Source organism: Oryctolagus cuniculus, chromosome 18 (genome assembly GCF_051225735.1).
Source record: "Oryctolagus cuniculus isolate XC-2025 breed Fujian yellow rabbit chromosome 18, ASM5122573v1, whole genome shotgun sequence".
Lineage (NCBI taxonomy): Eukaryota > Metazoa > Chordata > Mammalia > Lagomorpha > Leporidae > Oryctolagus > Oryctolagus cuniculus.
This window is the reverse complement of record NC_142884.1, coordinates 49,314,154-49,334,267: the sequence shown is the minus strand read 5'-3', so window position 1 is coordinate 49,334,267 and position 20,114 is coordinate 49,314,154. Positions and strand designations below refer to the sequence as shown.

At 45.9% G+C, this 20,114-nt stretch overlaps 1 protein-coding gene across 5 annotated transcripts in view; it reads right to left on the bottom strand.

Annotated features, from left to right (window-relative positions):
• Positions 1 to 20,114, bottom strand: part of LPCAT2 (lysophosphatidylcholine acyltransferase 2) — a 79,093-nt gene that overhangs the window by 21,222 nt on the left and 37,757 nt on the right. For all 5 annotated transcript variants that reach the window (XM_002711523.6, XM_089319737.1, XM_089319735.1 and 2 more), the window contains exons 9-11: positions 18,288 to 18,370; positions 14,912 to 15,037; positions 12,851 to 13,004 (exon numbers count right to left, since the gene is read on the bottom strand). In XM_002711523.6, the coding sequence (XP_002711569.1) occupies positions 12,851 to 13,004; positions 14,912 to 15,037; positions 18,288 to 18,370 (363 nt within the window). The remainder of the gene's footprint in view (positions 1 to 12,850; positions 13,005 to 14,911; positions 15,038 to 18,287; positions 18,371 to 20,114) is intronic.

The following is a 20,114-nucleotide window of genomic DNA, read 5'->3' as shown; positions in this document are numbered from 1 at the left end:
GTGTCAAGGTTTATTTTATTTATTTGAAAGGCAGCATTACAGAGAGAGAGGGAGAGACACAGAGAGACCAGTCTTCCATCTGTAGGTTCATTCCCTAGATGGCAGCTAAGCCGGGGCTATGCCAGGCCGAAGCCAGGAACTCCATCTGGGTTTCCCACATGGTGGCAGGGTTCCAGGTACTTGGGCCATCTTTGGCTGCCTTTCCAGGCACATTAGCAGGGAGCTGGGTCACAAATGGAGCAGTCAGGACTCAGTCGGCGGCACCCATAGGGGATGCTGGCATTGCAGGCGGCAGCTTAACCTGCTGTGCCACAATGCTGGCCCCAAACCATGAATTTTTTTCTAAGGAATATTTATTATTACTGTGTAACTGAAAATGTCTTGGCTCCTGGAAAAATATTTACCCAATCCTTTACTTTTAAACCCATGTTCTTAAGAAAACACAGGGAGCCAGTGCTGTGGCATAGTGGGTTAAGCTGCGATGCCTGCATCTCATATAGGTGCCAGTTCCGAGTTCTGGCTGCTCCACTTCCAATCTAGCTCCCTGCTAATGTACCTGGGAAAGCAGCAGAAGATGGCCCTAGGACCTGGGACTCTGCCACCCATGTGGGAGACCTGGATGAAGCTCCTGGCTCCTGGCTTTGGCCTGGCCCAGCTCCAGCTGTTGTAGCCATTTGGGAAGTGAATCAGCAGATGGAAAATCTCTCTCTCTCTCTTCCTCTCCCTCTCTCTAATTCTGTGTATCAAGTAATAAATAAATCTCAAAAGAAAAAAATAGAAAAAACCCTGGAAAGGAGATTGTTAAAATTCAAGGTCCCTGGGTCCCTGACTCCGTGGATCCATGACTGATCTAGCTGGAATCTGTTTTGTAAATACTCATATAGAAGAAGAAACAGGCTGAAATATATAGCTCAAGAATCTCGCCAACAGTGCACATCTCTGTCACAGCACCCGGATCAGAAAACAGAACAGCAGCACTCAGGCGCCTCTCTCCCAAGGGTAACTGCTGTCCTCACAACTAACACCATAGATTCATTTTTGCATCTTAAATAAATCCCTGAATATATAATATATTGTTCTTTTTGAATGCTAAACCCTGATAATGTTTTAAAATTGTAATAAAATGTATATAAAAGTCACCATCTTAACCATTTGTGAGTGTACAGCTCAGTGGCTTTGCGATGTCTGCATTCCTACCACTTCCCATCGTCAGAACCTTGCATTTTCCCAAACTGAAACTGCACGCATTGAACAGCAACTCCCAGTTTTCTCAGGATCGTTTTGGCTATTCGAGGTTCCTTGAAATTCCACATGCATTTTAGGATGGATTTTTCTATTTTTGTGAAAACACTGTTGAGATTTAATCTGTAGACTGTTTTGGGTACTACTGACATCTTAACAATATTAAGTCTTCTAATCCATGAACATGGGATACTTTTCCATTTATTTATATTTTCTTCAACTTCTATCAGCAATGTTTTATAGCATTCAGTGTACAGGTCTTTTTTAAAAAATTCCTTTATTCATTCATTCATTTGTTTAAAAAAACAGAGAGAGAGAGAGATTCTTCCATCTACTGGTGCACTCCCTAAATGCCCACAACAGCCACAGCTGAGTCAGGTCAAAACAAGGAGACCAGAACTCAGTCCAGGTCTTCCATGTGAGGGGAGGGACTCGCTTGAGGGACTCACTCAGGGACTCACCTGAGCCATCATCTGCTGCTTCCCAGGAAGGAGAAATTCTCAGCAGAGCTGGGACTTGAACCTAGGCACTCTGATATGGGTGCAGGCTTCCCAAGCAGTTTCTTAACTGCCCCAAATGCCCACCTCACTGTACAAGTATTTAGCCTCCTTCATTAAGTGTATTCCTAAATATTTTATTCTATTTGATGCCATTGTAATACAATTGCTTTTTCAATTTTTGTTTCAGGTTGTTAGTGTATAGAAATGCAACTGACATTGTGTATTGATTTTATATCCTGCAACTTTGCTAAATTTAAATCTATTTACTAGTTCTAACAACTTGGGTTTGTTTGGGTTTTTCTTGAGTATGATCATGTCATCCATGAACAGAGATAACTGTACTTCTTCCTTTTCAATTCTTGTAACTTTTTACTTCTTTTTCTTGCTTAACTGTTCTGGCTAAGGAGACTTCCAGTATTATGTTGAATAGAGGTAGCGAAAGCAGACATCCTGGTCTTGTTCCTGATCTTACAGGAAAAACTTTTAGTCTTTACCAGTGAGTATGTTGTTCACCACGGGTTTTTCATATATGGTGCTTGTTATGTCGAGGCACTTCCCTTCTATTCCTAGTTTGTTGAGTGTTTTCATGAAAAGGTACTGAATTTTGTCAAATGTGTGCTCTGTATCAGTTGAAATGATCAAGTGATTTCCACCCCCGCCCCATTCTTCTAATGTGGTATATTACCCTGATTGCTTTTCATATAGTAAACCACCCTAGCATGATAAGAATAAATCCTTCTTGATCTTGGTATATATAATCTTTTCCTTTATTATCAAAAATTTTAATTACTTGCTTGGAAGGCAGAAAGAAAGAGAGCTAGAGGGGGAGTTAGTTTCCATCTGTTGGTTCACTCACCAAATGCCTGCATGGCTGCAGTTGTGTCATGAATGAAGCCAGGAGCTGGAAACACAATGCAGGGCTCCCACGTGGGCGAAGAATTTCAATTCCTGGAGCCATCACCGCTGTTGAGGATCTGTATCAGCAGGAAGTTGGAGTCAGGAGCCAGAGCTGGGAATTCAACCCAGGGACTCTGATGTGGGACATGGGCATCTTAACCACGAGGCTAAATGGACACTCCTTCTAACGCGCTGTTGAATTTTGTTTGCCGGTATGTTGTTGGAGATTTTGCATCAACATTCGGTTTTCTTTTCCTATATTATCTTTATCTGACTTTTGTGTCAGGGAAAAGCTGGCCTCAGAGTATGAGATGGGAAGTGCTTTTTCTCTTTAATTTTGTGGAAGAGTGTGAGAAAGGCTGGTGTTAATTCTTCTTTAAATGTTTGGTAGAATTCACTAATGAAGCCATTGGGTTCTTTTGGTCCCTCATTCAATCTCCCTGCTAGGTCAGATTTTTTTTTTTCTTTATGATTCAGTTCAGGAGATAGTGTATTTTTGTGAATTTGTCCATTTCATCTAGGTGATCCAATTTGATGGCAGACAACTCTCCAGGGTGCTCACTTTCACTTGTTTTTATTTCTGTAAAATTGTTATTTATATCTCCTCTTTCATTTCTGTTTCATGTGTCTGGCTCCCCCCCCCCCATACTGCATTTGTGAGATTTGATTTCACATTTTTAATAATTGTCTTCAGAAGTCAGTCTGTGACGAGTCATCTCAGAGAATACTTCGAGAAGCTCTCCGCTTGACCCTAGGTTGAGTCAGAGTACCAGTCTTTCAGAAATTCGCTATTGGTGACCTCAGGAAAAGGTGGTCTGGTCTTCATGAATAAACTATTATGTCATCTAGCACTTGGAGTTTCAAGTTCAAATCTATAAGACGATAATAATGGCATCTTCTATGCCTACAATAAAGTGATTTAATCTGATGATGCTATGTCAGGACTTGAACTCAGTGCCTAGGATACAACAGGATTGTGGTTCTCAAGGATCAAGAAGACTCACAGAAAACTGGTTGTAATTATAATCTGAAGCCTATGTCCACATTTCTACTAATACTAACTCATTACATCTGCATACAATATGCTTTGGTATTTAGCTTCTGCAGAGTTCCTCTGGAATTTATAAAAGTATTCCCAATAAAGAAAGAAAAACTCTGGGACCGGTGCCGTGGCACGGCTGGTTAAGCTGTGGCCTCCAGCGCCAGCATCCCATGTGGGCACCAATTCAAGTCCCAGCTGCTCTGCTTCCGATCCCGCTCCCTACTCAAGTGCCTGGGAAAGCAGTGGAAGATGGCCCAAGTCTCTGGGCCCCTGGACCCATGTGGGAGACCTGGAAGAAGCTCCTGGCTCTGGCCTGGCTGTTGAGGCTATTTGGGGAGTGAAGCAGCGGATGGAAGATCTCTCTTTCTGTCTCACCCCTCTCTGTAATTCTATCTTACAAACAAACAAACAAACCAAGAAAGGAAGGAAGGAAGAGAGAAAGAGAGAGAGAAAGAGAGAGAGAGAGAAAGAGAGAGAGAGAAAGAGAGAAAAAGAGAGAAAGAGAGAGAGAAAGAGAAAGAGAGAGAAAGAGAGAGAGAGAAAGAGAGAAAGAGAGAAAGAGAGAGAGAAAGAGAGAGAAAGAGAGAGAGAAAGAGAAAGAGAGAGAAAGAGAAAGAGAGAGAGAGAAAGAGAGAGAGAGAAAGAGAGAAAGAGAGAGAAAGAGAAAGAGAGAAAGAGAGAGAGAAAGAGAGAAAGAAAAAGAGAGAGAAAAAGAAAGAGAGAGAAAGAGAAAGAGAGAGAGAGAGAAAGAAAGAGAGAGAAAGAGAGAAAGAGAGAGAAAAAGAGAGAGAGAGAAAGAGAGAGAAAGAGAGAGAGAAAGAGAGAGAGAAAGAAAGAGAGAGAAATAAATAAATAAACAAAGAAATAAAGAAATCCAGGCTCAGAGGGTTAAGCGTGTAATTCGAGCCCACAGGCCAGTCCCACGTATGTATTATCAAACCAGTATGGGCTCCAAAAGGGGAGCAGTGACTTCCGCTGAGGCAAAGGCAAGGGGAGCATTTACTTAGAGAAGAGCTTGTGTGTCGGCCTGACCACCGCTGCCAGGCTCTCCGCGAGACAAGGGGTGTAAAGGGATAACAGAACAGAATGAGAGGTGCTGGTGGAGAGAGTGTCCTCAAGAGGCAGTGGGTAGGTGGGTAGGTGGGTAGGACACCGTGCGGACGTCTCCTGCCGGGGCGACGGGAGATCAGAGAACCGGCGAGGTGGAATCCCACTGCCACGGCCACGCAGCAGACTCCCTCTCACAGGCGAGTGCAGGAGCGGAAGGACAGGTATCTTCTGCAGCCACGCAGAAAGAGTCCCACGAAAAGACTGTCTTGCTTTTAGGGGATCTGGCCTCAGATTTAGATTTAAATCCATTCATACAAGCTCCTCCCAGAGGAACCAGCATGGGCTTTGTTTTTCTAATATTGCGAATTAACTTGATAGCATCCACTGTCATATGAAATGTGCCTCCTTATGCCCATCTGAAGTGGTTTATTTGCTGCAGTTCAAATCCAATTGCTTTCATTTATTTTCTGTGAAGATGAAGGGCATTTGGGGAACAGTTTCTCATAAGCCATCATAGAACAAAAGACTGTTATTAGATTAACGAGGCCCATTTTCTCTGGGATATTTAATTCCCTACGGCTAATTATTAGACATTAATAGCAACCTTAGTTCCTGTCTAGGGGAACTCTGCTGGCCAGGCCTGGAGAAAAAAGGCAAGAGAAGAAGAAGCCACACCTGGTGGAAAGTATCACCTCCACCTGGGTGGGGGGGCTGGCGAGGGGGAGAGTTGTTGAACTTAAAAAGTAAACAATGACACGCAAACGTTATCAGCAACATTACTCACAAGAACTCCAAAGTAGAAGCAACCTACATGTCCACCACTGGGTGCAGAGATAAACAAAATGTGATCTAGCCATAGAAAGGAATAGGCTCCATCTATGAATCGGGGTGAATTACTGACACCTGCTACAACTGAGTGCGCCTAAAAACACTATAGTAAGTCAAAGACCCCAGAAATAAAAGCCCATATATTGAGTGACTCCAATGATATGAAAAATCTAGAAAAGGAAACTCTAGGTGAACCTAGGTGAATTAATGATACATAAAAAGATGTGTCTAGAAACTTATACTTAAAAGAACAGTCAACAGTGACCATTTGTACTAGAAAGAGCACTGAACTAGGAATTTTATGAACCACAGAGTTGGCTGCGTGGCTCTGAGCAGGTAACTTTCTCTCTTGGCTGGCAGCCTTCTAGAAAAAAGAGGAGGATGGACAATTTGACACCAAACGTCCCCTTAGCTTTACAAGTCTGAGTGTAGATGTTCAGTGCCATGGAACAGTGAGAGCGGCCCCATTCTTAGGTAGTGCTCAGTTTTCTCCTGGCGCCTAAGCCTTTTCATGCCATACTTGTGTATTCATGTAATTGTTCTTTATCTTGGGTCTGGTTCCACAACCTTTAAAGACAGGATGACTCACCCTTAGCCCCATTTGACACGTTATCTGGTTTTCCCAGTCCTGCTAATTGCAACCTATCCCGCCCGCCCCTCACTTTTCCAAACAGAATTCCCAGGTGAGGGGACTGAACAGAAGCGTGACCACGCCCACCGCAGGCACAGCTCTCGCCCAGCTGCACTGTGGTGGGGACCAGACCTTCCTAACTGCTGATAAGAATGTCACACAGATGAAATCAGAAGCCTTTCTCAGCTCCATAGAGAGACTATCTGTTTATCCTTGTCCTCTCCGACTGTCACTCCATCACAGGGGAAGTGAAATTGCTCTGACACAATTTGTTTTTCACAAAGCCCCATTCTTGACGTCCCTGTGCCCCTGGAGGAGGCCAGATTGCTCACTTACTCCAGTAAAAAAGTTACGTTTTGGGGTTGGGGCTGTGGCACAGTGGGTTAAAGCCCTGGCCTGCAGCACTGGCATCCCGCATGGGCACCAGTTCAAGACCTGGCTGCTCCACTTCCAATCCAGCTCCCTGCTAATGCACCTGGGAAAGCAGTGGAGGATCACCTAAGTGCTTGTGCCCCTGCAGCCACGTGGGAGAGTCAGAAGAAGCACCTGGCTCCTGGCTTCTGCCTGGTCCAGCTCTGGCTGTTGCAGCCATTTGGGGAGTGAACCAGCAGATGAAAGACCTCTCTCTCTGTCTTTGCCTCTACCTCTCTCTGTAACTATTTCAAATAAATAAAATAAATCTTTTTTTAAAAAAGTTGGGTTTTAATTGCTGCAGTCTCCTGTTTCCTCTGTTCGCCTCCCAGGAATCCTTGCACTGAGAGACCAAAAATAAAGCAGATAATCCCCATGTCTCAATGGGTAGTTCTAATGTACCAACGCTCAGAGAAAGTGCTGTGATTGAAACAGGGGAGCGAAGTCCATCGGAGAACTGAAGCAGGAAATACTAAGACAAAGAAAACTATCAAACGCTCAGGACAACTTGTACAGCGGAACGGAAAAGTTCATCTGTCTGCCTATAAAATTACAGCCCTTTCCTGCAAATTTGGTCACTTACAGAATGGATTTCAGATAACAAATCCGACTTCACTAGGACTGGAATCAAGATGAACATTGTACAGCTGAACTCAGAAATACTGCCAGCTCTCAGCCCTGAACTGGGCCTGTAGAGGATGGAGTCGATGCCGCTCACTTCCAACCACTGCAGCCACCTCGGGTCCTCTCCTCCCTCAGCCTGGGAATGTCTGCTCCTGCAGCACCCGCCTCTCCAACAGGAAGAGGCAAACAGGGATGCTTGTTATTCCTGGCGTTCAGGATTTACACTTGAACCAATACCAAGAACAGGGCAGACAGGAAGAACCTGGGATAAAGAAACACAGGCGTTCCACATAATGTGAAACGGTAATAAAAGATCTACAGAAGTTTACAATGGCCGAAAAGGCTACCTTGCCAAAGTGCTAAAGTGTACACAAACCTTTCCCATCCAATATGTAAACAAAGTCCATAGAAATGCTCAGAACAGAGTACTCCAGAGAAGCAAAACTGGGAAGAGCCACACTCATTTTTTTTAACAGAGTGAAAATATTAACCATCCACCTACATTTTGCAAGGCAAGGACCCACTAGGTGCGGAACAGTACTGGTGGGGAGAGTGCGCGAGCCCGTGGCGGAGCACAGCCGAGGGATGGGCATCGGATGGCCCTGGTGCTTTTCCTTTCATCTGTGAAGACGATGGCACACAACTTGTGAGCACTGTGGTTACCAGAAAAAGGGCACCGACTGGTGCCTCCTCGCACGGGGTGCCAAGGGTAAGAAAAAGGGGTGCAGAAGAGAGAGGAGATAGAATACAGACTCGAAGCCACACCGTCTCCTCTGTTCTGCACTCCTTTTTCGTACAGTGGCAGAATATTAACAGTAGACACAGAGATCAGTCAAGAATAATCATAGCAATTCCCTTTAAATCAGATGTGGAGCATCCCACCAATTAAGACAGCTGTCACTACACACGCTGCCTACGATTCTTCAATTGAAGGACTACCTCAATTCGGTCCTCAAACCTGCCAGCACGCTTTGCTTTCGTTAGCTTAGGAAACATAGCAGGAACCAGCAACTGACAGCTGGGGGGGCCCAACCAGCACCTGTTTTGTAAATAAAGTTTTACTGGGACACAGCCATGCCCATTCTTCTACATGCTGTCCATGTACGGTGGCAGAGATGAACAGTTGCAACAGAGAGCGTAGGGCCTGCATAGTGAAAAATAGCTCCTATCTGGCTCTTACAGAAAAAGGCTCCCAGCTCTGCCAGGAGAGCCTTCTTGCTGTCACGGTAGTAGTGTCAGATACAGCATCCAGCTGCCTGGATCGTGAGATGCAGTGTGGGAGAGTCGTAACTCACTGGGAGTCAGAAGAAAGCGGCAGGTGACTGGGCGTATGGGCAAGCTAGCAATTAACACTATGGTCCCACTGAGCTCTTTGAAGCCTTTTTCTCATAGGTTCACAAGAGGCTGCTATCAAGGGGTACACAATTCAGCTCCACAACCATTCTGAAGGAGAACAACGATGCTGCTAAAACATCGTATCAGTTTAAAAATGACTTAAATATGTCTGGCCTAGCCAGTGCCATTTTGTCTCCTTAAATGTCTTTAAGTCCCTTCAAATATGCTAATGATTTCAATTATGCATACAAAAAGTGTTGAGAAGCCATTGTTTAAACCACTGTTTCGGGTCAGGTCCCCCACTCTACATCTGGACAGTTGACTAAGCCCCAGTTAACCTCTGATGCAAAGAGCTCAGGACCCGTCCACAGAAACAGAGAAGCTGAATCAAACCCAAAGATGAAAGGTCTTTCCCCGACAAGGATGGGAATTTTTCAGAGGAAATGCCCCAAACCAGTGAACCGTGCCATGCTTTGGTGATGAACACGACAGTTCTACCAGACCGTCAAACCGTCTGCTCTCGGAGAATCTGAGGAACTTATTAGAAGAAGGTAACAGCATCGATTTTTTTTTTTTTTTTTAGGACAAGTTGAAACAAACCCATTATGAAGTTTTTGTAAACTAGCCAAGGATACAGGCGGGAAGGAAGAGTAAGGGGAGGGTAGAGAGATATTGAGCTGTTCCTTCCAGGCTCCAAGTTCCAACCACAGACTGCATTCGACTTGGGGAAAGACTGAGAATAGAAAAGGAGGGAGGCCGGCGCCGTGGCTCACTAGGCTAATCCTCTGCCTTGCGGCGCCGGCACACCGGGTTCTAGTCCCAGTCGGGGTGCCGGATTCTGTCCCGGTTGCCCCTCTTCCAGGCCAGCTCTCTGCTGTGGCCAGGGAGTGCAGTGGAGGATGGCCCAAGTGCTTGGGCCCTGCACCCCATGGGAGACCAGGAGAAGCACCTGGCTCCTGCCTACGGATCAGCGTGGCGCACCAGCCGCAGCACGCCAGCCCGGCCAGTGCGGCCATTGGAGGGTGAACCAACGGCAAAAGGAAGACCTTTGTCTCTCTCTCTCTCTCTGTCTCTCTCTCTCTTACTGTCCACTCTGCCTGTCAAAAAAAAAAAAAAAAAAAAAAAAGGAGGGGAGAGGGGAGGAGGATTTTGCAGGCAAGAATTTACAGCTGCTGAAGGAGCAACAGGAACACCCGCCCTTTCTCTTTCCCACCCTCCCTCTTCCACCCCTCAACCTGCATCAAGCCTTGCGTTTAGCAAGATAAGCTGCTGGGAAAGCGAGCTTGGTGGCTGAGCTCCCTGGCCTTCCGGAGGGAAAGCTTCCTGGCTGAGTCACCTACAGGGATGGGGCAAACAAGCCTAGCCTGGAAGGATGCGCCCCAGGCCTGGCAACAAGTGCACAATCCAGCTCCGCAAAACCAAACCAGGCAGATCTTCACAGGCACAGACGTGCAGGTGTGCCGGGGAGGGGTGGGGAGAGAGACACAGAGAGAGAGAGAGAGGAGGAAGGAAAGGAGTATCAAGCATTACTTGTTAGTTCCTCAGACTATCTTCTTGACCCTCCAGCATGTTGGAGACCAAAAGGAAAGCACTTGAAAGGCCAGTGTATGGTTTCCACCTGAAGCTAGGTCGCACCATACAAAACAGTAAGGAGAACTCCAAGTTCTGAATGATCTGTGCACCTGTCAAAGCACTCCGTGCACAAATGTGATGGACCAAACAGGCTGCAGTTTTCACAGTGTCCTGACTAGGTGCCTGGGGCCACTGCCTCCTCCAGTTCAGGGTGAGTCACCCCAGCTGCCTGGTGGTTGACACTCCTCCTTCCTGTGCCACAGAAGCAAGGGGCAAGCTGGCAGGTGCCATCCACCACGGAAAGACGGAACCCGTGTCATCACAATTCTGTCCTTGCTAGTTATGACAGTTTGCTACCTGAAGGACAGGGCGGTCTCTATAGGTTTTTTTTTTTTTTTCTTAATTTTGATTAAAAATCATGGTGAGCACAGAATCTAAGATGTGCTATGAAACCCCACCTTGTCCCTCTTTCATGTCCTTTTCCATTTCTCCACCTCCTGCCCTTGTTTGTGGGTCCCTTCCAAACTCCCTCTCATCACCAGTCCTAAATATGAAGATATTCCATTTAAAATTACTTGCACAGGAGGATGCTATAAGAATCTCACAGATGGACCAGTCACCGTACAAGAGACAGGTACCTCAAATTTCCCAGCTGGCCCAGCTACATCCGATATCTGCCTCCTCCCTTCCCCTGAAGCTTCCTTGCACTTCATGGAGGTAACTGTGGCCTCGATGTCTGTTTCACGCGGGACAGACTGCCTGCTGCAAGGAGCCCAGGAGAGAGGCCCACGCGCTGCCTGCAGAGGGCTGCTTCACGGCGTCGTGCCAAAGGATGGGTCCTCCAGATCACAGAACAAGTTACCAGGAACACTGGTGTGCTCTGGGGGGTGGGGGGAGAGGAAGGGCCCTGTTCTGGTTTCTGTCATCAGGCCATAATTTCTTTGTAAAATATCTTTTCCTGGTGGATAATGGGAACTGGGGTTCCTGGTGCTAGCCAAGATGGAATAAGCCCAGTTTAGTCTCTCCCTCTCTCTCTCCAGATTAGTAGACTCCTTCATCACACCATGAAAAGCAGAGCTATCTCAGGACAAAATACCACGGCAGGAGGGCGGGTGAGGAAAGACAATGACACAGCATTTGACATATGAGGGCCCTCGCCTGGTGCAGCAGGGTAAACTGCCACTTGCAACACCAGCATCCAGCTTGGAGTGCCAATGAGAGCCCTGGCTGCTCTGCTTCTGATCCAGCTCTCTGCTAATGCACCTGGGAAAGCAACTGAGGACTGCCCAAGTGCCTGGACTCCTGCCAACCCACATGGCAGATCTAGAGGGAGGTTCTGGCTCCTGGCTCTGGGCTGGCCCATCCTTGGTTGTTGTGGCCATTTGAGGGAGTGAACCAGCAGATGGAGGCTCTCTCTCCTCCCCCTGCCATAAATAAATACATCTTTAAAAAAAAAAAGTTCATGGGAAATGTATAATATAAAAAAAAAAACACTATGAGTGGATTTCAAAAAATTTTGCATCAAAATAAACTTATCTTCTAATTCCATTTTCCAGAAACTTATTGAAGTCCCCCTGTACAATTAAAATGTTTCTCAGAAATGAATGCAAATCCAGGCATCTTCAGATAATGGAAAATAGAGCTCGCATTCCTAAACATTGACGCAAGTGAAATGAAAACCCACATTAATACAGAAACACACAGGGATGTTAGATTATAGCTATATTCAAAGCTGCCCCCAATTAGACACAAACCCAATGTCCCTCAACTGGGTAAGAGCTTACATTACATTCATACAATGGCATACTACTTAGGAATCAAGGGGAGTACATTATTGAGAGGTCTAGCATCTACATCTCAAATGCATTATGGTAAGTTAAGAAGCCAGCCTCCAAAGACTGTCAACCATCTGATCCCAGGCATCTGGAAAAGCGAGACAGGGTGGAGAACAGATCAGTGATTTTCAGGAGTTAAAGGTGCGGGAAGAGCATTAAGGGAATTTTTATTTTTATTTTTTCAGCACATGTTGTGTATTTGGAATGTAGTATTAGCCAAGAGAGACTCTTTAGCCTCTGAGACTTTAGCCTCTATGAGATGCTTGGTTCTGTGCCTCTTCTTTAGAAGTCACAGAAGTATAATGAAAAGAAACGAATGCATTTTTCTACCAATTTTATATATTAAAAAATTAAAGTAGGTGATCTATTTTTCCTAAGAAAACTTTTTGACAATTCAGTGATCTCACTGCATGTTCATAAGCAGCAAACCACATCCCCAGTACGATGGCAGAGACCGGATTTTAATTGAAACCTCGGTTCTAAAACATCTTTGAAATAAAATCTATTTGGTTTTCACATGTTTTGGGGCAAGTTCAAAAGCCTTCAGAAAAGACTATCACCACCCAGGTCATCAATGTAAAAGTTTCGATACAAAGTCTCCAATTTTACCAACTCTTAAGTAAACTCTCCCAATTCCCTATTACAAATATGGCTATATGCTTACAATATATTTCTAACCTGATATTTGAAATAAACATTATCATACATGTTACGTTACATACACACACACACAAGGGAAAAACAAAATCATGCGGTTAGCCCATAGCTTTAGTCTTGAATCTCCTAACACTGACCTATAAAGTTTTTCAAATGCCTGCCATATTGATTTCTGCTCTGTGGGAACATGCAAGGTAAAAACGTTAGAGATTAAATTTTAACATACCCTGTCAAAGAGTGCAAAAAGTTGTCTCAAGACATCTGAAACGGGCAACTTTAAATATTCTGCAAATTCTTCGATTCCAATTCGTCCTCCTTTTGAGGAACTGGCAATAGATGCATATTCATCCAAATGCTTGCGAATACCATCCCAATCCAATCTAAACAAAGAAGAAATGCAGGTCATCCACTGCTCACAGGTCTCAGGGACATCCTATGCACATTGTTTTATTAATGTGCTGGAGGAAAAAGCATTTTAAGTGGTAACTTTGCAAAGCAGAATAAAATAGGTAGTGAGAAGTACATACAGAACATGTAGGCAAGCATTTCATTATTTAAAGGACAGTAGTATAACCAACAATTATTCCAAATATCTGAGAGAAAGAAAAGTCAGTGAGAAGAATAACAATGTACTGGAATAACAGTGACTCATGAAAAACCTTAAGAAAGCAAATTTTAACCTAACCATTACGTAATAAATCAATCGTATTTAGTCACTTATTACAAAAGAAATTACAGCTCTTTCCGTAAAGGGGCTTCCAAACTGATGACAAGTTCATGTCTCACAACGTTGTGATGGGAGATTCATTAGGCTCAATACATTTGCTCCAAGTTTAGCCATAAAAATCAAGGTGATAAAACACTGGAACTTACACTTTAGCTTACACCACATCCTGTCTTTGCCATGTGAAATTAAACAAGCAAACTAACTTGCTGAATTATCCACAGTCAGCAACTTTATAAACTTGTCAAATCTAAAGAATATTCTGTCCATAGTATCAAAACAGATGCATTTTTTGTTATCTGGAATATATAAGTAACATGTTCTATAGTGGGTATCAAACATTGAACTTGAACTCTGACATAGTAACTGGTTCTGCAGTTCCTTCCCAAGAAAGATGCCAAGATCTATTAAATCAATAAATTCTTGGAGCCAGTGTTGTGGCACAGCAGGTTAAGCTGCTGCCTACAACACCAGCATCCCATAGGAACACTGGTTCAAGTCCCAGCTGCTCCACTTCTGTTCCAGCTCCCTGCTAATACACTCAGAAAGCAGTGGGAGATGGCCCAAATGCTTGGGCCCCCACACCCATGAGGGAGACAGGGATGGGGTTTCAGGCTCCTGGCTCTGGCCTGCCTAGACCCAGCCATTGTGGCCATTTGGGGAGTGAACCAGCAGATGGAAGATTCATTTTCTGTATATACATAACTGCCTTTCAAGTAAATGCATAAATCTTTTTTAAAGAAAATCAATAGGGTCTGCCATTGTGGCATAGCTGGTTAAGCTGCCACCGCAGTGCCAGCATCCCATATGGGCATCTGCTCAAGTCCCAGCTGCTCTACTTCTGCACCAGCTCCTTGCTAATGTGCCTGGGCAAGCAGTGGAAGATGACCCAAGTGCTTGGGCCCCTGCCCCCATGTGGGAGGCTCGAAGAAGCTCCTGGCTCCTGGCTTCCGTCTGACGCCCAGCCATTGCAGTCATATGGAAAGTGAACCAGTGGATGGAAGACCTTTTTCTGTAACTCTGCCTTTCAAATAGATAAAATAAATCTGTATCAATCAACAAATAAGTTTTAAAAATCAATAAATTCTGTTTAGGATCAGGTTCCACCTTTTATACGAGATAGGTCAAAGAGAATATTCCAACTGGTTTAAACTAGATCATAAAAGCACACAGAAAGTTTTTACCTCTTTTTTTTTTTTTTTTTTAAGGCAAATCTAGGTTAAGTAGTCACCAGTCAGTGATGGTCAGAACTGCTACTAGACAGGTCAGTAGGGCGTGTTCACGTTTCCCCCGGGGGGCTCGGCACCATGTGCCAGCATCAGCCAAGACGCCCTCCTCCCGGGATGGCTGGGCTGGCAGTTCGGGTCGGTGGGGATCACGTCCCTCCCAGCCCTGGCTCTGAGTTAACTGTTGCTGAAAACACAGAATTGGGTGGATAAAATCGAAGACCAGTTTGCATCCCTGGCTCTCCTGATGTGGGTTCTAGAGCTGAGCACCGACAGTGAGAGAAGCAGAAACACGGAGGACGCCTTGGAAAGCCCAGTGACTGCCACGCACACTCACTTCAGTTTTCGACTAATTTTCGTGAATTCCACCAGCCCGGCTTCCATGGGCAGCGTCAGCTGTCCGGCCGAAATCATCAGCCTGCAGTCTTCGTAGGTGTGGTCTGTGACCGGTATCCCCAGCGCTCTGAAAACAGGGAGAAGCACAGCGAAACGCGAGGTTTCATAAAGCAATGATTTTTCTCCCAGGAGGCCTGAGGTTCCCAACAAATCACAGTAAGTGGAAGAGCACTAAGGACTTTTTAGACCAGTAGCTGTGGCTTTTCTAGCTAGAGCCCTGTCTGCTCCTTCACAGACTCACTAGGCTCAGTTCCGTCCTCTGTATCTGCACACATTTACCTGCTTAGCTGATAGCTTTAACTAGAAGAGCCCAACAGTGGGAAGTAATCAGAACCCTCAGGCTCAAGTCCCGCTGTGTTTTACAAGATGTGGAGCTGCCAGCACTTAGCTACGGCCTCCCTTTCTGTACATAGGAGTCACTCCCCTTCCTGGGGTTACTGTAAGGACGGCAGGGGACCCCTGGACAGATAGATGGCATCTCAAGTGAGCAATCTATCCAAACCGCTAGCTACTGTGTTTCTCCAGCTGTTACAACTAACAATCACTTTCTTGCTACACACAATTTTCTAAAAATGTCAAAGCAAATTGATAATAAGCTGATATTTCTTCCTCAAAGGACAGTGGAACTCCGACTGCCTACCTCACTACTGCTCAGAGACAGAAAGACAGGGAACTAGATTTGGAAAAAATATATATGAATAAGAATTGAAAAAGAGGAAAACTTGTGGAGTACATGAAATAAATTTCTGAACGATTCCTCTTCACTAAGATTTTATGCACAAATATTTAGTGGAAATCATAAAGTTATGACTTCAACTGTATTTGATTTTATTGAAGGAATATTTGATTTTGAATAATGCTTTCAGAATAAAATGCTGAGTTCTGTCTAAAACATTTTTATAGGCTATTTTTAATTAATTAATTTTAAAGATCTATTTATTTATTTGAGAAGCACAGAGAAAGAGAGAGACAGACAGCTCTTCCCTGCTGATCCACTCCCGAAGTATGTGCAACAGCCCGAGCTGGGCCTGAGCCAAGACAGAAGCCAGGTGTCCTACGTGCACAGCAGGGACCAAACTCCTTCAGTCATCACCTGCTCTCTGCCAGGGTGTGCACTAGCAGGAAGCTGGACTCGAGAGCGGAGAGGGACTGAAACCCAGCACTCTGTACAGGACACCAGCACCCTAACCGTGGCCCCACCCCATACATAGGCTGTTTTGGATGAAATATTTTGGTGTAAGAATATACTCAGGAAATCACACTGATAAGGAGGACAGCATAATAGCTCAGGGCCTGGCTTTGGTAACAGGACATGCAAGGTTGAGACCCAGCCCATCAGAAGCTACAACAATTCGGGGCAAACTACTTAACTTTCCTGGGTCTCTCTCCTGACTCACGGAGCTGCTGCGAGGATAATCTTAGGTGACACAGGCAAAGGGCCTAGCACACACTTTGTAACCACCACCCCTTACATCTATCTCGCTCTTCAACATTTTTAAAAGCTTCGATCATGTAGTATCCTCCTTGAATCTCATAATAGAAACCTCAGGAGCCAGTGCTGTGGCATAGCAGGTAAAGCCACTGCCTGCAGTACCAGCATCCTATATGGGCGCTGGTTGGAGTCCCAGCTGCTCCACTCCTGATCCAGCTCTCTGCTACAGCCTGGGAAAGCAGTGGGAAATCCCCTGCACCCACGTAGGGGACCTGGAGGAAGCTCCAGGCTCCTGGCTTCAGATCGGCCCAGCTCCCCCCTCCTTCTCTCTCTCTCTCTCTGTCTCCCTCTGTGTAGCTCTGCCTTTCAAATGAATAAATAAATGTTTAAAAAAATAATCAAAACCACGACAAGGGCAAGGTAATGAGGTTGGTTCCCACGTCACGTGTGAGAAGAAGGAACCTAGCAGGGGACAGCTAATCACGGTCTCTTTTCCTTTTTATGTAAGGCCTTTAGGCCTCAACATCTGCAAATTCTGTTTTTAGGAAGCCAAGATGGCTGACGTAAATTTTCTCAGTGCCTACCTTTTGGATCTGAGCTGGTATGAAAACATAAGAAAGAAAAAATAGTATAAAAGCAAAATTTGGAGCTGATCTAGAAACTAGATCAACAAGCACAGCTGGTTATACTTGGTAAGAGACTCTTTTTGCTGAACATTTAAATATTGTTTTTAAAGATTTTATTTATTTATTTGACAGGTAGAATTACAGACAGTGAGAGAGAGAGAGAGACAGAGAGAAAGGTCTTCCTTCCGTTGGTTCACTCCCCAAATGGCCGCTATGGCCGGAGCTATGCTGATCCGAAGCCAGGAGCCAGGTGCTTTTCCTGGTCTCCCACGTGGGTGCAGGGGCCCAAGCACTTGGGCCATCCTCCACTGCCCTCCCGGGCCACAACAGAGAGCTGGACTGGAAGAGGAGCAGCCGGGACTAGAACTGGAACCCATATGGGATGCCGGTGCCACAGGTGGAGGATTAACCTAGTGCACCACGGCACTGGCCCCTAAATATTTATTTTTTAAAAAATGAATTGATTCTGCTAAGAATGTTAAGATACATGTTGGAAGAAGCATGCATATATTTGTAAATAAATCTGGCAGTAAAGCCAGAGTCCGTCTGAAGGCCAATTCAGAGTTCCTACTGGATCCGTCCTAAGAGAATAAACATTGCTGCTGCCCTGTTAGCTCCAAACTGGCTCCTGGGGTGACTGTGGGTGCTGCAGCCCACGGAGTGTGTGCACACCGGCGGTGCTCTGAGGCTGCCCGGGTGGAGGGAGGTACAGTATAACGCATTCTCCCGTGGCAAGCCGGGGTGATCCAGCTAGTTGGAAGAGGTGCCAGCTAAAATGCCCTACGTGCAGGAAATGATTGACCTTAGGTTTTGCACTTTCTAAAACTTACACTTACAGCCATCCCTTCCAGGAGTAACTTTTCTGTGTCTCTGTGCATCTTGTTCCCTTCCTGCCCTGTATAGAAGACTATCCCGTATGGAGTCTCCTATATGGAGACTACAGGTGGGCCAGAGCCGGACCCCCAAGACCACCACCAGGCCGTCTCACGGTGAGGGGTCAGCTTGGAGAGCCCACCTTGCAGAAGGCACTGACTGATCTCTTCCGGTCAGCCAAGGACTCTCCTCCATCTTTGGGGCAGCCAGCGGGGGAACTATTTCTAGCCTTACTGATCGTGTCCCTGGTGCATCATTGTACTTACCAAAATGAGCTGGGGACTGACACCCCTCAGGGGAAACAGAAAGCCTTAAAACTATGTTAAGTGACGTCTACCCACCATTTTCATACTATTTACTGGTTATAATTGTATGCAGACACTTACTCAGCCATTAAGTTCCGGACTCTACTGGCAAAAAGCACAGGATCACTTTTTTCTTCATCGCTTGGGACTTGCACAGGCATGAACTGGAAGACAAACAGACCTCGGCATCACAACTCTTGGGCCTCAGACGGTAGAAGCAGGGAAATCCATGTACGAGCTCGCCAGCAACAGGCCCCGCCCCCTGCCTCTCCAGAGCACAGGCGGCACATGTGACGCAAGGCACAGGGGCTTGGACTCAGGGCTCCTGGGTCTGCATCCCTTAGTCTCACTGAACGGGCTCCTCAGCTCCAAAGGGGGGCTCGGGCTGCCCGCTTCCCTGCCTGTTGTCAGGGCGAAGGGGGCCAAGGTCTGGAGTTCCGGAAGCTGCAAAGCTGGAGCTAAGACCTCCTTCTCGGAGCTGCACTTCCCACCCCTTCACATGAACACGCCCCTTTTATCCTTTCCCTCTCTCCTTCATATCCATGTAGCAACCGTATTTGTATTAGTTGATCAAACTTGGTATTTTGTCATTTCTTCTGTTAAAAAAAAAAAACTTTTTTTTTTTTTTTTGATAGGCAGAGTGGACAGTGAGAGAGAGAGAGACAGAGAGAAAGGTCTTCCTTTGCCGTTGGTTCACCCTCCAATGGCCGCTGCGGCCTGCGCACTGCGCTGATCCGATGGCAGGAGCCAGGTGCTTCTCCTGGTCTCCCATGGGGTGCAGGGCCCAAGCACTTGGGCCATCCTCCACTGCACTCCCTAGCCACAGCAGAGAGCTGGCCTGGAAGAGGGGCAACCGGGACAGAATCCAGCGCCCCGACCGGGACTAGAACCTGGTGTGCCGGCGCCGCTAGGGGGAGGATTAGCCTAGTGAGCCATGGCGCTGGCAAAACTTTATCATTTTAATTTTACTTCTTCTCCACCTGAAAGTCTGTGATACTTCATTTGTACCATCCTTGTCTTTATAGTTTTCTTACCCAAAAAGGTTTTGGTGCCATATTAAAGTCATTAAATATTTTTTTGAGCATCTACCACACACCAGGCAAGATTAATAGGACCTTCCTCTTGCCTAAATAAGATCCATGTTTTTTTAACTATTTAGTTTATTTGAAAGGGCGGGGGGAGAGAATAAGAAAGAGAGAGAGAATGAGAGAGAGAGAGACATCCCATCCACTCATTCGTTCCCCAAATGCCCACTGGGGCTGGGCCAGGCAGAAGCCAGGAAGCAGGAACTCCACACAGGTCTTCTGCCTAGGGGGCACAGAATCCAATATTGGGCCATCACTTGTTCCCAGCTTCTTCTTAAGATTTATTTCATTTATTTGAAAGGCAAAGTTACAGAGGCAGAGAAAGGGAGGTCTTCCATCAGATGGTTCCCTCTCCAAATGGCTGCAATGGCCGGAGCTGGGCTGATCCAATACGGAGCCAGGAACCAGGAGCCAGGAGCTTTGCCGGGTCTCCCACACCAGTGCAGGGGCCCAAGCGCTTGGGCCATATTCTACTGTTTTCCCAGGCCACAGCAGAGAGCTGGATCAGAAGTGGAGCAGCCAGGATTTGAACCAGCACCCATGTGGGATGCTGGCACTGCAGGGAGTGGCTGTACTGGCTATGCCACAGCACCGGCCCCGCCAACAGCTTCTGTTTGTTGGATTACAACTATGGCCCAGGTACCATGCTGGGTGCTTTATATGTATTATTTCATTGTGTTAATTCTTCCTCTCTTTTTGTTGAAAGGAATTGGAGTTCACAAAGATGAGAGACTTGCTCAAAGGCCTATGGCTCAGATCTGTTTGTCAAATACCGCTGAGGCATCTCTTCTGCACTGGGCACTGCACTAAGCCCTGAAGCCTG